Genomic DNA, 15,851 nt, shown 5'->3' with positions numbered 1-15,851 from the left:
GGGTACGTTCACAGTAAAATCTTAAAGCTGCTAAACAGAATTGAAATTGAAAAATCTACAATAGATTTTTATAAATGCTTTAACAAAAACTTTTTACTAACGGGGTATTTTAAATTGTTTATGCCCGTCAAATAAGCATTACCACTTTAAAATGTAAGAAAAGTTATAATAGGACTAATCGTCGTGATTTTTTAGTAAATTTTGTTGGGATTGTTTTTTAAAAATTAACCTCTGGTAAAGCCAATAAAAACTATCTATTTTCGGTCTATACACACATTGAATATGTTGGCTGTTTGACTATTAAAGACGTTGTGTTTGTGTTGAATGTTTAAAAAGAGTCGTCCAAAAACATAAACAAAGTTACACAAATATAACATCAAATATTCAAAAAGAACACCAAAATGAAAATTCGACTTAAACAAATTGAGAAAACCTTTCATGTTTTTTATTTTTTTAACAGGTTTGTTAAAATTCTAAAGGAAAAATCCTAAGGGCATAGATATACCATAGCAATATATTTTATACAGTATATACACTCCTTTGTAAATTTTTGAATATTTTTTGTTGAGGTATATAGTTTAATACAAATAAAAAAACCAAACATTGACATTTTAATTATTTACAAACAAAAACAATAAACTTCAAACTTGTTGCATCGAATATGTTGCTTTGGTAGTAGAGCTAACTTGATTGTCAAGCTGGCATTACCAGGAGTTAATTTTCAAAAACAAGCGCATCAACCTAACCTGACCTAACCTAATGCTAACTTGACAGAAATAGGTTTTTCATGTTTGATTTTAAATTAATTATTATGGAAAGCAGGTGTTTTTACGACACCTAAACTACGAAAACTTAAGCAGTGAATACTTCCCCACACAAACCTTCTACTATGACAATACCAATTAGGCTTTTGTTTATATTAATATTTTTTAATTTTGTTTATTTTAAATCAAAAAATTGATTAACTTGTATGAAAACAAATTCATATATTAACATTTTATAATCATATCAGTAATCCTTGCGTGTTTTTGATGAAGTTATGTATTACAGCCCGCCTAAAACTGAGTTGGTTAATTCATTTGTGTCAATTAATCAAAATCATTCACGTTAAAGAGACAAAAATGTTCGTTGTTGAGGTCATATTTTTGTACCTTTTATTAGGTTCCAATATTTCTTGTAGTAAAATAAATTTTCATTTGAGTAAACTTATCGAGAAAATTCACCACGAAAATGATACTGATAATGTGTGTTTCATTGGGGCTGATTTTGAATTCGTGAGTGATTTCATTCGAAAACATTCAAACATCAAAGTGTTGATAATTACTTCGCTTACTGAAGCTTTCACCGAATTTCCCCATATGGCAATATTAGTTGTTGATGTTAATCATCATATTGAACAAGAATTTATGACATCTTTGTTGCAGAAATTCATTCCTACGCTTCGAGTTCGAAAATTCGTAATTATTTCGGCAGATAACTTCGAAAAACTCCAGGATTATTTTATATTCTTCAAAGAAAATAAATTCACCAGGATATTTGGGATTTTTAATCGCACAACCTATGCATATATGCAATTTGCAGATAGGAAAATCCAACAAGTCTACATGGAAGTCAAACTTCCTAATTCAATGGAAGATTTAAACGGTTTCGTTTTTCGAACAACTGTTGAGAGAAACATTCCCAGGACGTTTTGGTATACAACAAAAGAAGGACAGCGCAAAATAGGAGGCTGTTTTGGTCAAATATTTCTGAGCTTTATTCGGCGACACAATGCAACATTCAAGGAAATCAAACTGAACAATTACACTGACATGTATGGCCCGGGAATCATAAATGCCACCCTTCACAACCAAATTGATCTTAGTATGAACATTTATGCTGATAGCAAAGGACTTGATCCCAGTTATCCTGTGAAACTGGGCCGCTTCCTGGTGATGGTCCCACTAAACGGCTATGTGGACCCCAACGAGTACTTTAAACGACCTTTTTCTTTGGGCTTATGGATACTAATTGGAATAAATCTAATTTACATAGTCCTGATAGATGTCGTGATAAAAATATTAACCAATAAACCTGTAGACATATGGCAGAGTTTTAGTCAAATGTACCTAGCAATGATTGGTGGATCACGAGAAATACCTGTCACAACCGCCTATCGACTTCATATTCAAGTTTTTTTGTTGTCTTTTATTCTGATGAACATTTATGTCATATGGTTTACGTCATTTTTGACAGTTTACATAAAAGTCAAACAATTCGAGACCCTACAAGATCTAATTGATAATGATGTCAAAGTTATGATTGCTAGTTACTTTTGGAAAGCTATATCAGTATCGAAAATCTTAAAGCCTGGATTTGAAAATCTTGTTGTAACCGTTGACTATGAAACTCATTTGACAGAAATGTATTCAATGAAAAATACAACTTTTGCCTATGGCTTGAGTGCTGATTTGAGTGAATTTTTGATAAGTTTACAGGCATGTTTTGAGAAGCCATTATTTCACATAACACGTGACAGTTTATTGGTTTATAATTCTGGATTTGTACTGGCGCCACATTCACCGTTTAAAGAGAATTTGAATTTTTTCATAATTCAAGTTTTTGAAACGGGTTTGATAAACAAATGGGATTATGATGTTGTTGTTCAGGCCCGATATGCTGGTTTAAAGGAACTTGATGTTCATCGTGGAAATAGACGTACACCGCATAAGAATAATGACATGCATGTTGCTTTGACAGTTGGACATTTAATGTTTTGTTGGAATTTATTGGCGATTGGTTTGACATTGGCCTCATTGGCGTTTGTTGGCGAGATATTAAGCATGATTTTGTGAATTTGAAGTTACTAATTGCTTCTGATAATAAATATAATTGGTATTAAACAAAAAGTCTTTCTTTATGTGGTAATGTGTATTTTAAATTAAGTATTACAATACGAGAATTTATTTAATCGGATGGTAATGCTTTTGAGATAAAAAAAAACTGCAAACCCATACATTAAAAAACACTTTTATGAAATTGTTTTCGTACACAAAACTCTTTGCAAATAAAACAGAAATTTAAGCTGATTTTCTAACGCAGTTTATTAAATTTAAAATATACAAACACATTGAATAAATTGACGGCTTTACAAACTTTCTTATTTTCTGGATTTTTCAACAACAATAGTCCGTATAGAATTAGGGTCTAGTGGCTTACAACTCTCAACCATTCTTGTGTCCGAGTACTGTCATGAATAGAGGGGACCTACAGTTTATATGCCGGATCCAAACGGCAAATTTAAGAAAGCACTTTTCATTTGTCAATTCCTCGCAAGAGGCAGTACCCGTGAAAAAAAAAACTTTAAGTGGTACGTTTCAACACATTTTTGAATTACATGAACCCAAAAGCTCTCTAAACTTTTGGATTTAAATAAGTCATATTTAGAGAACTATTGGAAAAAAAATTGTACTTTTTGATAACATATATTAACCCGTTCTTAATGCTTGCTGAACTGAATACAAAAGTTTATTGATTAAAATTTTACATCGAAAAGTGGTTGCTCATTTAGAACGGTGTATTTTATCTACAAAATTGTTGATGATTGTTTTCAAAATTGGACTTCTCTATGCGCCATTATAGCATTTGAAAAAAAAAAAACAGCTGCGAATCGGTTTATTTTTGGTACTGAATGTTGAATTTTTGCACAGAAAAACTAATAGTGTAATTTTTTATCTGTGCATTTTGTCAGATACTTCAAAATCTTAACATTATCTTCAGTTTTCTCAATTTTACAAAAAAAATCAAGAAATTATACCAAATTATACACTAGGGGGCTACTTGTGTTGTTAGGGTTATTTCTTGGAAGATACTGCTCTTTCGATTTTTTTTTTAAAGTTTTGCGATCTGAAATTTTTTGGTAATTATGTCTTACTTCCGTAACTGCTGATTATTATAAAGGAGTGCACTTCCTTTTCCTTCCTCAGACTTTTTTTTCAAATAATGTCAAATGTCACAAACTTCACACTTTAAAGTAAACTTCTGGTTAAAACAAAGGTTCATGACTGAATTTCTAACAAAACGGTAACCAATACACATCCTGTTTTCGCTTCTCTTCTGGACAAAAATTATTTTCGAGCCTTAGAATGGCATATTGTAAGTTCTTGTTTTTATTTAGAAATAAGTCACACTTTATAAGTATTAGATTCTTTTATATTTGTTTTAAATTTAAGATAGGTACAAAAAGTGTTAGTTAAAAAACAAGTTATTAAAGTGCTTGGATTTACAAAATTCAATACGATAATGATTTTAGACAAATTTAACACCACTTCTAGAAAACACACTTTTCAACCACTTCCAATGTTCGGCTGCAAAAACCATCACTGCAAAAATCCACCCAATCATCAAACAATTCCACGCAAAAGCCAAATGATGAAAAGTCAGAGGTATTGGTAGTTTTGGGGGCTTCTCACCAGATTTACCTATTTCAAATCCAGCTGCTATAGCCTGCACAATACAATCACTATCCCATTTCATAATTAAACCTGTGTCAAAAACTTCAATTACAAATGCACTTAAAATTCCTGTGAACGGTGAGTGTGGCGCCAGCAAAAATCCCAAATGTACCAAACCATCTTGAGTCGAATGGAAAATAGGTTTGGCGAAGTAGGTCTGTAGGCTGATTAGAAATTCTCCTCTATCCGAACCGACGCCATAGGCATAGCTGGTATTTCGCATGGAATTCATTTCGGTTATGTAAGTCGCATAATCGACGGAAGCAACAATGCGCTCAAAACCTTCCGGATGGAGATCCATGTCTGATATTAAAGCCCATTCGTAGTAGGGAATCATCACAATCACATTGTTGTCAATCAAATCCTGAATTGTTTCGAATTGTTTGATACGGATGAAAGCGGTCAGGAATGATGTCACATAGATGTTGTACAGCTTGCCGAGGACAAAGGACAATAACAGGACCTGTACGTGAAAACTGTAGTGTGTTGTTATTGGCTTCTCTGGAGATAGGTTTAACATCGCCAGCATTGTTTGACTGAAGGAATTCCATAAATTCGGCGACAAATTCAGATAGCTGTCCTTAAGGACCTCCATAAGTATAATATAAGCAAAACTAACTCCAATCATTATCCATACTAATACGGAAAACGGTTTGATGAAGTATTCATTGGGATCGACGTAGCCATTAAGAGGCACCAAGATATTCCAGCTGACAAATTTCACAGGGTAACTGTAGTCAAGACCTGGTGTGGGGGTGAACACATTCATACTTATGTCAATTTCATTACTAATTGTTGCATTAATCACGCCCGGAATTGATAGCCTTGTTGAGTTATTGATAATGATTTCCTCATAGGTTGCATTGTGTTTTCGCAGAAAGTTGACAAAAACTTGGCCATAACTCCCGCCCACAGAGCGCTTTCCCTTCTTGTCTGGGTATGGAAAAGCTCGAGGAATATCTCGCTGCAGAGACGTTCGAAATATCAGTCCATTAAGGTCCTTTAAAGCGTCAGGAATCGTATCATTTTTATTTTGTAAGCCGATTTGTTGGACTTGATTGGAGGCAAATGGAAGATAGGCATAGCATATATCGTCAGCAATTCCAAAGATTCTTGTAAATCTCTTCTCCCAAAAGTACACGAACCAACCTTTCAAATCTTCCAAAGCAAGTGTAAAAATAATCACAAACTTCCGAACACGAAGGCGCTCAACAATTGAATCTAAAATAAGAAAAAATCGAAAATCCTTCCTGGGAGTCCTGATAACGACAACTGCATTATTTGAAAATAAACCCTCCTTATCATCATCACCATCATCGCTAAGTGAGGTCGTCAAAATTGACACAGGTATTTCAGAATATTTTCTCATAAAAAAAGCGATAAAATCCTCATAATCATTAATGTAATCGTCAACTCCAATAAAACACACCATTGACGAATCACTTTCGTCATAAATCCTTTTAACGAGTTCACTTAATTTAAAACTATTTGCACAAAAGCTTCCGATTCCAGCAACAATAATCGTAATTGTCCACCAAAGTGCCACCGAATTGACGAGATACATTTTTGACTAATATTGCTCAATTATTAGGAAAAGTCAGTAGTTGTTATTGTCCTGGCCTGGCAGGATAATGTGGTGGGAGCTGAATATTTGTATTCTATATGCCATCAATGACCCAATATAGTTAGGTAAGTAGTATATTTAATAAGGAAATAATCATGGGGAGAAAGTGTATAATTTGTTTATTGTAAATGCACATAGAAGTCGATCTGATATGCAAATAAAAATTGTCCTTGGGTAACTTATTTGACTGTCATTGTTAGGGTTTGGGTAAATAATATGGGTTTTTGTTTTTGTTGTAATATATCAAAACAGGAATTACATTTATGGAGAAACGGTTTTATTCATAGTCAAACCTGCTTAAATGGGAAATTAAGTTAAGTTAATGACAGAAATTAATTTATCATTTTGTATAAAGCTCTGTATTCAAATTTGTGTGTGCCTTATACTTTTTAATCTTTACTTTATGTAATATCTCGTATTATTTAGCGAGTTCATATTTCAAAGTTTTCCAAGAATTTGCTCAGATGGATTGACAGAGCAGGAGAGAAAAATCTGGGTTCAAATGATAAAAACTCTTAAGTTTTTTTTTAAGCTTTTAAAAAAGATACACTTTTCAGTAAATACGCCTTTCCATATACAATTATAGAAATAGTAAAATAAAATTTTGATAAGTGGAATATTTAATACATTTATTAATATTATTTGACAAATTTAAAAGTTTTTCATTAAGTATACTAAGATGTTCTTAAGTCGTTTAAACTATTATTGTAGTTTTATTTGTATTATTTTTTTATTTATAAAATAAGGTAAATGAGTTTTTAGGAGAAACCTACATGCAGACTAATGTTTGTGGTAAAATATCTTAAGTGACTTTACTTTTTTTATTAATATCGAACATGTAAACAACTTAAGATATCTCACCAAAATCATTTCTGTCTATTATTTGATAAATAAAATAAAATAATTCATACGAGTTATCCCCTAATTAAGTTGTTTTTTTTGCAAAATCCCACGAATTCAACTTGGGCTATTTGACAAAAAGTCAAAACTTTCTTGTTTTAAAAAATTTATCTAGGAGGGTAAAAATAAAGTTCGTTAAGAGAATATTATAAAAAAAGGATAAATAGCTTAAACCACTTAAGTCGACTTAAGACTCTTTACCTTTGGAGCATAGAAAAATAAACTTTGCATTTTTATGATTCTTTGTGAATTGTGCGAATGAGAATTCTTAACAAATCGAAAAACAAAAAATATGTTTCCAGATTTCTTCTTTATTTGAAAAGTATTGTATAAATTTGTCCTAATTTTAAAAACTTTAAATAACTCTTCTTCAACTGATTTTTTTTTGTTTTATGGTCAAAAATTCAAGCCAAAACACCTTTTGGGATTGTTGCTGCTTTTAATGTTAGACAAGTGCTTTAGCTTCAAAGTATACTTTATATCGTCTAAAATTATCAAAGAGAGAATCTTAATCTAAAACTCATTTTAAAATGAATAAATCGAATTTAAAAATGGATTAGAGTAGGTTTTACATGTTTAAAAATTTGCGCCAGTACCTTATTTGTCCGTGAGATATTAACGACAAAAAGGTATTTAGAGTCGAAGAATAATGCAAAATTTATGAGATTTTGTAAAACTTTTAAAGCTATTTAAGTAAGTTTTCTAAGCAAAAAATGTGATTTTCCTTATTTTTTTTTTTTAGTTTTTTTTTTTTTTAGTTTAGTTTAGTTTAAAAATATTTTAATAAAATGTCTACTCTAAGACTTAGTATTTTGGTAAATTCATATTTTGACGTTTCAAATTAATAGGCCCGTTCCTTGATTAAGGTTTGTTTTGCTTTTTTCACAACTTAAAGTATGTAGTTTTAAGTTAAACGAGGTTAACTGTGCTTAAATAAAAAAACATTTTATTTCTCATAAGTAGGCATTTGTTTTTATTCTTCAGTGCAACGGAAACACGTTACGTTCTTCAACAAAATGTTACATTTTCTTTAATTGACAACTTGATACTTGAAAATGTCATCACATACAAAATATTCAAGGAACAACAAATATTGAAGAAATTGAAAATGGTGTCTTTTAATTGATTTTATTTGAAGATGTGAAAAAACATTGATTTAAATTTCTTTTACAAAGTAAACAATTAGCAACACAAAAATAAGATGCACGCTGTGTTTGCTTTACATGTAGTTTATTATTTGTACAAATATTATTGTTAGATAAAATAAAATTATTTACAAATACCTATTTAATTGGCACCACTTAAAAAATATGTCATATGAATTAATTATCAACTATTTTTAATGGAAGTGACGAAGTTACCGACATACATACGTAAAAGCGGCCATATTTATTTTCAATTTCACACATGTACATCATGATTTTTCCAATATGAGGTTTTATTTGTATGCAAATTTTGCAGACATAACTCGTAGCTTTTTCGAGAAAAGTTCTTAGCCGTGTTGGTTTGAAGAGGTGATCACAAATGGTCACCAAAGTTTCTTTGAGGACACGTTAAAGATAAGATATATGCCAATGCTCCTCAATATATCTTTCAAAATGGTATCGAGGACATACGAGTACAGCCGCAAGTGTTTAAATTGCTTATGGAAAATTGTTGAGAAAGACATGGTGACACAAATTCCCCAAAAGTCACATAATATGAGAATAAAAAGGTTTGAAGGTGTCTGCACAAACATTCTCGTATTTAGGGTGCTACTTTTGAACAGCAATTACTTATTTTTCATCTAAAATTTCTTAGCATACCACAAACTAGTTTGCAGTGTTCAGAAGTAACATTAATTTAAAAACATGTTAACTGTCGAAAATATCGAGTTTTCTCATATTGTGCAAAAGAGTTTCTTTTGTATTTGTTTTTTTTTTTTTTGAAAATTGTACACATTTCTTATAAAAGACATATTTTCTTTAAAAAGGATAATTTCTATTTCATAGTACCAATAAATTAATAAATATTAACATTTCAAAAAATAATTTTGTATCCGTAGTTCGAGACCCAATTTTCTGTCGATTTGTCTTGCTTAAAAGTTGTGGGTTTTCGTGTTGTGTTAAAAAAGTTGTTGGTTGAATTATTCTTAAAAGTTTTAAAATTGCCATCAATATTTTTCATATAATGAAATAGTTTATTTTAAAAATTTAGTTTTATTAAATAGATTGGAGTCGAAAACAAATTTTTACCAATTTTAGTAGCATGTCTTAAATTTGAGAGGTATCAAGAACCAAACATCAATTTTTACCAAATTTGCGTACTATTTCTTGTAGATTTTATTTTTTTCTGAAAAAACGAACTGTTGGATTAAAAAAAAATACTGAATATCGAAAATAATATTTTCTGTGAAATAAAAAAGTTTGAAAAGATCTTTTTTTAATTTTGAAAGGGTATTTGAATCGAGAGTAAATTTTTACCAAGTTTTAGAATTGTTTTTTTTTTTGTAAAAAAACTGTCAATTAGTTTTTTCTCAAAAATTTACTGAATGTTAAAAACCATATTTTCTAGAAGATAAAAGTAGTTTAAAGTCATATCTCAAAGTTTGAAAAGATATTTGAGTCGAAAATCAATTTTTAACAAATTTGTTTAGGTTTTTTTTTTGTAAAAAAAACTGTCTATTCGATTTTTCTCAAAAATTTTGGAAATGTTGAAAACAATAGTTTTTATAAGTTTAAATAAGTGGAAGCCATAATCTCAAATTTTTGAAAAGATATTTGAGTCGAAATTCCATTTTGACCAACTTTGAGTTATGTTTTTTTAGGTTTTTATTTTTTATAAAAAAATTGTCAATTTTTCTCAAAATTTTATCAGATTTTAAAAACGTTATTTTTCGTTACACAAAATTGTGCTGAAGATAAAATCATTTTTATTCGTAAAATTTTCGAGGTGAAAAAATTTATTCAGTTTTTTTGATTTATAAAATGCAGAAGATGAAAAAAAATGCAACAAGTGCATGAACTCTCGAAGAAAGCATTTAAATGATTACTGTAACATGAATGGGAGAAAAACCTGATTTTAACCTTTTTGCTACAATTGAATTTAGATTGCATAAGTTGAAGTAGAAGTCTAAAAGTAAAGTCAATGAATGCAATCTCATTATTAGGATCAATAAAAGAGATTAGAGATTATTCGAAAGAGATTACATTCTTTTACAACCCTGGCTACATGTAAACTCATGCTAAAAGAAACAGATTTTGATAGCAAACTCTAGGTGGCACAATGTACAAACATTCGCAGCCACATATATGGCCTTCACTGGACCTAAAGCGCTATAAAGACTTGTTATCTCAAAGCAGACTACATATTAGCTCCCTAATAGGTGTCCTAATGGGACGCTGTCTTATAGGCAGACACGCAATACGACTTGGTGTAGCCTCAAATGACTTCTGCAGGAGCTGTATGGACGAAGAAGAAGAGGAAACAATCTATCATCTCCTATGCACTTGCCCTGCTCTTTCGCTAAGACGCAAACTTCATCTGGGAGACTACTCTTTTGATAATCCCAGTTAATTAGCTAAAAAGGATATCAAATATCTCCTTCACTTTATAAAAACCTCAAATTGGTTCGACTAGTAAGAAGTATTTCTCTAGATTCATGTGATATCAATGGGCCTTTTTTTGGCCTAAGTGTGTGGATTCTTAATCCGCAGCCACGTTAACCTAACCTAACCTTTACAACCCTGCTGTGTGATGTCATACCAAGTTGGTATAAACTCCAACAAAAATTGAACTTATTTTTTTTTTTAAATAGTAGAGATAGTTTTTTTGGAAAAAATATTAAGTTACAAAAATAACACTTAAAATGTGTTAATTGATTTTCGACTCGAATATCTTGACAATAATGAAAAATATTGACTTCTTATTAATTTCATCTTATACAAATTAATGTTGTTAAAATTTAGTAGTGTGTCTAAAATTGTTTTATTTATCAAACATTTATGTATTTTAATTTTTTGAAAAATCCAATTGACAACTTTTTTTGACATAAAAACGAGAACCTATAAAAACAACTACATACAAAGTATAATAAAATTAGTTTATGAATATTGCCGGACGGACACGAGTTGGGAAATTATCAGTGTACGTTATTTCTTTAATATTGAAACTATGCCGAATTAAAACTTCTATTTCAACTCGGATATACAGTGGTTCACAGCTTATTTGACCCACCTTTTGCTCACAACTTTAAAAGAGAATATCTCTACGTCCTCCCTTTTGATTTATGACTGCATCAAGACGATTTCAATAAGAACCCAGCAGTTTTGTTGTCGTTTCCACAGATATTCTTGCCCATTCTTCAACTAAAGCCATCTTTAGGTTTCATGACGAGAGAGCAGTTGTAAATTAGCCAAGTTTGAACAATGCCCGATGTATGTTTCGGATCATTGTCTTGATAAAATAGACATTTATCTTTTATGTCTAGTTTTTCTGTGCTTTGGAGCAAATTATTTTTGAGAATATTGAGATACACTAATTTACTGATGGTACTCTCAATAAATTGCAACTTGCCGACTCCAGCTGCAGACTTGCAGGCCCATACCATGACATGTCCTCCTCAATGCTTCACTGTTGCTCTCAAGTTTTTATCTTGGAGCTCTGTGTTCGGTTTTCGCCACACATAAGACCGCCCATCGAATCCAAATATATTAAATTTGGATTCATCCGCGAATATAATACTCTACCAGAACGTGGAATCCTTTGCTATATGCTCCTTTGCAAACTAAAAACGGCTAAGTCGATTTTTTTGCTGATAAAAGGTTTCTTGCTTGCTACTCTTCCGTGCAAATCATTATTTCTAAGGACACGGCGAATGGTTTCGGGGCAACAAGGTTTTTTATTGATATTCACCATCTCACTAGCCAGTTTTGGTGCAGATAGCTTTAGATTTTGTTTTACTCTTCGCACAATATATCGTTCATCCGATGCACTAAATATTTTGTTCGGAGGTTTTCGGTGGATAATACCTTTGACCGTGCTATCTAATATATAAACAATTTCGGCTATTTTTAGCCGAGAAAGTCCATTGTTATGATGACGAAGCACTATTTCACGCTCTTCAACTGTTGTTCGTTTTCCCATCTTCGTAACACGTGTTTCTCTTGCGAAAAATAACCAATACTGATCATTTTATTTGTTTCAATATAAAACAAATAAGAGAAAGCTGCAAAAATTACCGTTATCTCGATATTTTTACTAATGCAGGTGATCTTTAAACACTGTGGGTCACTGTGGTTAGCTGTAGTACTAAAAAATGTACTTCTTTTTTTTTAAGTTAAACATGGTTTAAGTTTAAGCAAATCATTACAAAAATATTATTATGTATATTTAATTTAAACATGTTTCTCCTTATAACAATCAAATTATTATTTACGAACGGAAACGAAAACGTAAAAAACTGGTATACAGTTGGTGTAAAGCAAAAATCAGTACAAAAGAATTTAAGTTAAAATGTATTATTATTCTTATGTATGTAAGTTTGTAACAAATGAGTTTATTACAAAATTTTTTGTAAATACCATGTGACAGTTAAACTTATAAATGAGGTAGGTAGGGCCGATAGTTTAAAATCTGTTAACAATAATATTTATTATTTTAAATTGTGAATACTTTTAATTTCAATTTAATTTGGCACTATTCGGTGCACAATATTTTTGGTTAACCTATCTTTCGCTAACATAAATAGGTTCGATAGTTTATCTACAACTAAACATGCAACATATAGCTTCCCATGGGAAAAACATGGATTTTATCATAATTGAATTTTGTTTGGCATTGAGACTTATTTATAGACATGACAAAAGCTAATCGAATTGGAAATTGTAACCTTCTGAAGGGTATGGTGGAATCTGACGGTATCCTTTAAACTTGTTAAATGAAATGGTTACTTCGAGAATATTTCCGGTGATCTTTTTGTTGACCAAACGTGTATCGTTGCATAATTGAGGTGGATTCAAATACCGCAGGAGAATATTAGGTGAACAAATCTTTAGTCGAAGATTATATGGGAAATGTACACTATCGTTTTTATAAACATTAGTATCGATTGATTAAAAGACATCAGATTGCCTGGTAACAATTGTTCCAACATTTTTGGCTGCCAAAATTTACTTTAGCGTTAGCTTAAATGAAACGTTTGGAAGTTTGACATAGCTCAATGTATTGAATACTTACTCAATCCATTCAACAGATGTTGGCATCTGATAGAAACGTTTTGAGCTAAAAATATATAAATTTGATTAAAATCGGTTAAGCAGTTTAGGCTTTTATCGCGGACAAACATCGTGACACATTAATTTATATGTATTAAGATTAAATTTAATATAAAATAATGACATAACAAAAACAAAATTCAAAATACAAAATAATTACCTTACAAAGTACCATTTAGGCACAGTAAATATAACCAACCCTTTAACAATTACAACAAAATAGATTTTATAAAAGTGAAAAAATCGCAATAGGATCAGCATGAAAAACATACCAACAACAAAATCAAAAAATGAACTAATTTTAAGTTGACGTAATAATTATCATTGTAATTGTCAAAAGAATTGTGCAATGAAAAATTGTTGGAAACACCAATTATACTGCCTTTACACGAGTTGATGAGAAATAGACTTATGACAGTGACAGCTCAATTAACATGACAGTGAACATTTGTTTTATTTGCAACTTTCTAACTTGCATTTGTTTTTTATAATCTTATTTGTTTTTAATCACAATGTCTATTTGTTCAACTTGTCAACTAAAGCAGATCTAATACCTAATAGCCTATATCAAGCCTTGCGTGTGAAAAAAGGAACCCTAACGAGTGTGATATTATATTGCCTTGACTATATAAAAACAAGAACCTTCTAAATATATCCACCTAGGTTAGGGCTAAGTTCAATTCTGTCAGTCAATTAATTTGTAAGCCTACTCATTTAAGAATGTTCGTCCTGAAAGCCATAACATACTTTCTATCGCTTGCCAATACTTTTGGAAATAGAAATAATTTTCATTTAAGTGAACTTATAGAAAAAATTCACCTCGAAAACGATATTGATAATGTGTGTTTCATTGGCGCTGATTTCGACTTCGTGGGTGATTTCGTTCGAAATCATTCAAACATCAAAGTGTTGATAATTACTTCCCTAGCTGATGTCTTCACAGAAATTCCCCACATGACACTATTAGTAGTTGATGTTTCTCACTATCAGGAACAAGAACTCATGCCATCTGAATTAGAGGAATTCATTCGAAAACTCCAAGTTCGAAAATTCGTAATTGTTTCGGCGGATAACTTCCAGAAACTCCATGATTATTTCCTATTCTTCGAAGAAAACAAATTCACCAGAATATTTGGGATAACAAATAACACGCCCTTTGTATTCATGCCGTATGCCGACAGCAAAATCCAACAAGTCCAAATGGATGTCAAACTTCCAAATGCATTGAAGGACCTTAACGGATTCGTTTTTCGAACAACCGTGGAAAGAAACATTCCCCGAACGTTCTGGTACAAGAAGAAAGACGGAAAACGAAAAATAGGGGGCTGTTTTGGACAGATATTTTTGGGCTTTCTCCAACGACACAATGCAATTTACAAGGAAATTAAACTACACAATGCCTCTGATATGTACAGTCCCGCTCTCATAAATGCAACTATCGAAAACCGAATTGACATTAGCATGAATGCCTACGGAGGTAGCAAAGATCTTGATTCCACGTATCCAGTTAAATTCGGAAAGTTTCAAGTAATGGTTCCACTAAACGGTTATGTGTCCCCCAATGAGTACTTCGAACGACCTTTCTCACCGACTGTATGGGCATTGGTAGGCCTTACTCTCGTCTATGTTGTGTTGATCGATGTGGTGTTAAAAATTCTAACCAACGAGCCTGTTGAGGTTTGGCGAAGTTTCAGTCATATGTTCCTGGCAATGATTGGGCTGCCACGAGAAAGACCAGTGACGACAGCCTACCGACTGCATTTCCAAGTTTTCGTATTGGCATTTATTCTAGTGAACATTTATGTCATTTCGTTTACGTCATTTTTGACAGTTTACATAAAAGTCAAACAGTTTAACACTCTCAAGGATCTAATGGACAATAATGTGAAGGTTATGATGATGACTTTCATTTGGGCAGCAATTTTTAATTCCGGAAGCTTTCCTCCTGGATTTGAAAATATTGTAGTTGCAGTTGACCAAAAAACTTATCTAACAGAGTTATATTCAATGAAAAATACAAGCTTTGGTTATGCTGTGAGTGCTGACACAAGTGATTTTCTCTTACATTTGCAAGCGTGTTTTAGAAAACCACTATTTCATATGACACATAATAGTTTATTGGAATATACACTTGGATTTACATTAGTTAAATATTCACCATTCAAAGAGATTTTGAGTGATTTCATTTTTGATGTTATGGAGACGGGTTTAGTGAATAAATGGGAGCTTGATGTCGTTGTTCAGGCTCCTTATGCTGGCGTAGAAGAACTTTTGGTGCAACGGGAGGATATCCAAATAGTTGGGGATGAGCATGCTGCCTTGACAGTTCAACATTTGATGTTTTGTTGGAATTTACTGGCGCTTGGTTGGACAATAGCAGCGTGTGTATTTGTGGGCGAGAAATTAAGCAAATTGTTTTTGAAATTTTAAAAACTATTTCTGAGAATAAATATCTGTGCAAGAATCTTTAATTTTAAAACTATTTCTTACTTTTGTATCACGTAAGATTAAGAGGATTTAAGAAAGGTAACACATGTCTACAACTTATGTAATTCAAAATACAGCTTTCATAGAGACTAT

At 31.5% G+C, this 15,851-nt stretch overlaps 4 protein-coding genes across 4 annotated transcripts in view; 3 read left to right on the top strand and 1 right to left on the bottom strand.

Moving 5' to 3' along the window:
• LOC129944650 (L-asparaginase) overlaps positions 1-15,851 on the top strand; it is a 42,212-nt gene that overhangs the window by 5,739 nt on the left and 20,622 nt on the right. The window lies entirely within an intron of this gene.
• Positions 1,359-2,834, top strand: LOC129944853 (uncharacterized). The gene has a single exon (XM_056054515.1). The coding sequence runs from the start codon at positions 1,359-1,361 to the stop codon at positions 2,832-2,834; it is 1,476 nt and encodes a 491-aa protein (XP_055910490.1).
• On the bottom strand, positions 4,261-6,067 carry LOC129944651 (uncharacterized). The gene has a single exon (XM_056054237.1). It carries the CDS (start codon positions 6,055-6,057, stop codon positions 4,288-4,290), a length of 1,770 nt encoding a protein of 589 aa, XP_055910212.1. The 5' UTR covers positions 6,058-6,067; the 3' UTR covers positions 4,261-4,287.
• On the top strand, positions 13,992-15,701 carry LOC129944852 (uncharacterized). The gene has a single exon (XM_056054514.1). The coding sequence runs from the start codon at positions 13,992-13,994 to the stop codon at positions 15,699-15,701; it is 1,710 nt and encodes a 569-aa protein (XP_055910489.1).

This window comes from Eupeodes corollae, chromosome 2, assembly GCF_945859685.1.
Source record: "Eupeodes corollae chromosome 2, idEupCoro1.1, whole genome shotgun sequence".
In the NCBI taxonomy this organism is placed as follows: Eukaryota; Metazoa; Arthropoda; class Insecta; order Diptera; family Syrphidae; genus Eupeodes; species Eupeodes corollae.
This window is presented reverse-complemented; position numbering and strand designations above follow the sequence as displayed.

What these genes read in the sequence shown, in the direction of transcription:
- LOC129944853 (XM_056054515.1), top strand. Translation starts at nt 1,359, where the DNA reads ATGGCAATATTAGTTGTTGATGTTAATCATCATATTGAACAAGAATTT.
- LOC129944651 (XM_056054237.1), bottom strand. Translation starts at nt 6,057, where the DNA reads ATGTATCTCGTCAATTCGGTGGCACTTTGGTGGACAATTACGATTATT.
- LOC129944852 (XM_056054514.1), top strand. Translation starts at nt 13,992, where the DNA reads ATGTTCGTCCTGAAAGCCATAACATACTTTCTATCGCTTGCCAATACT.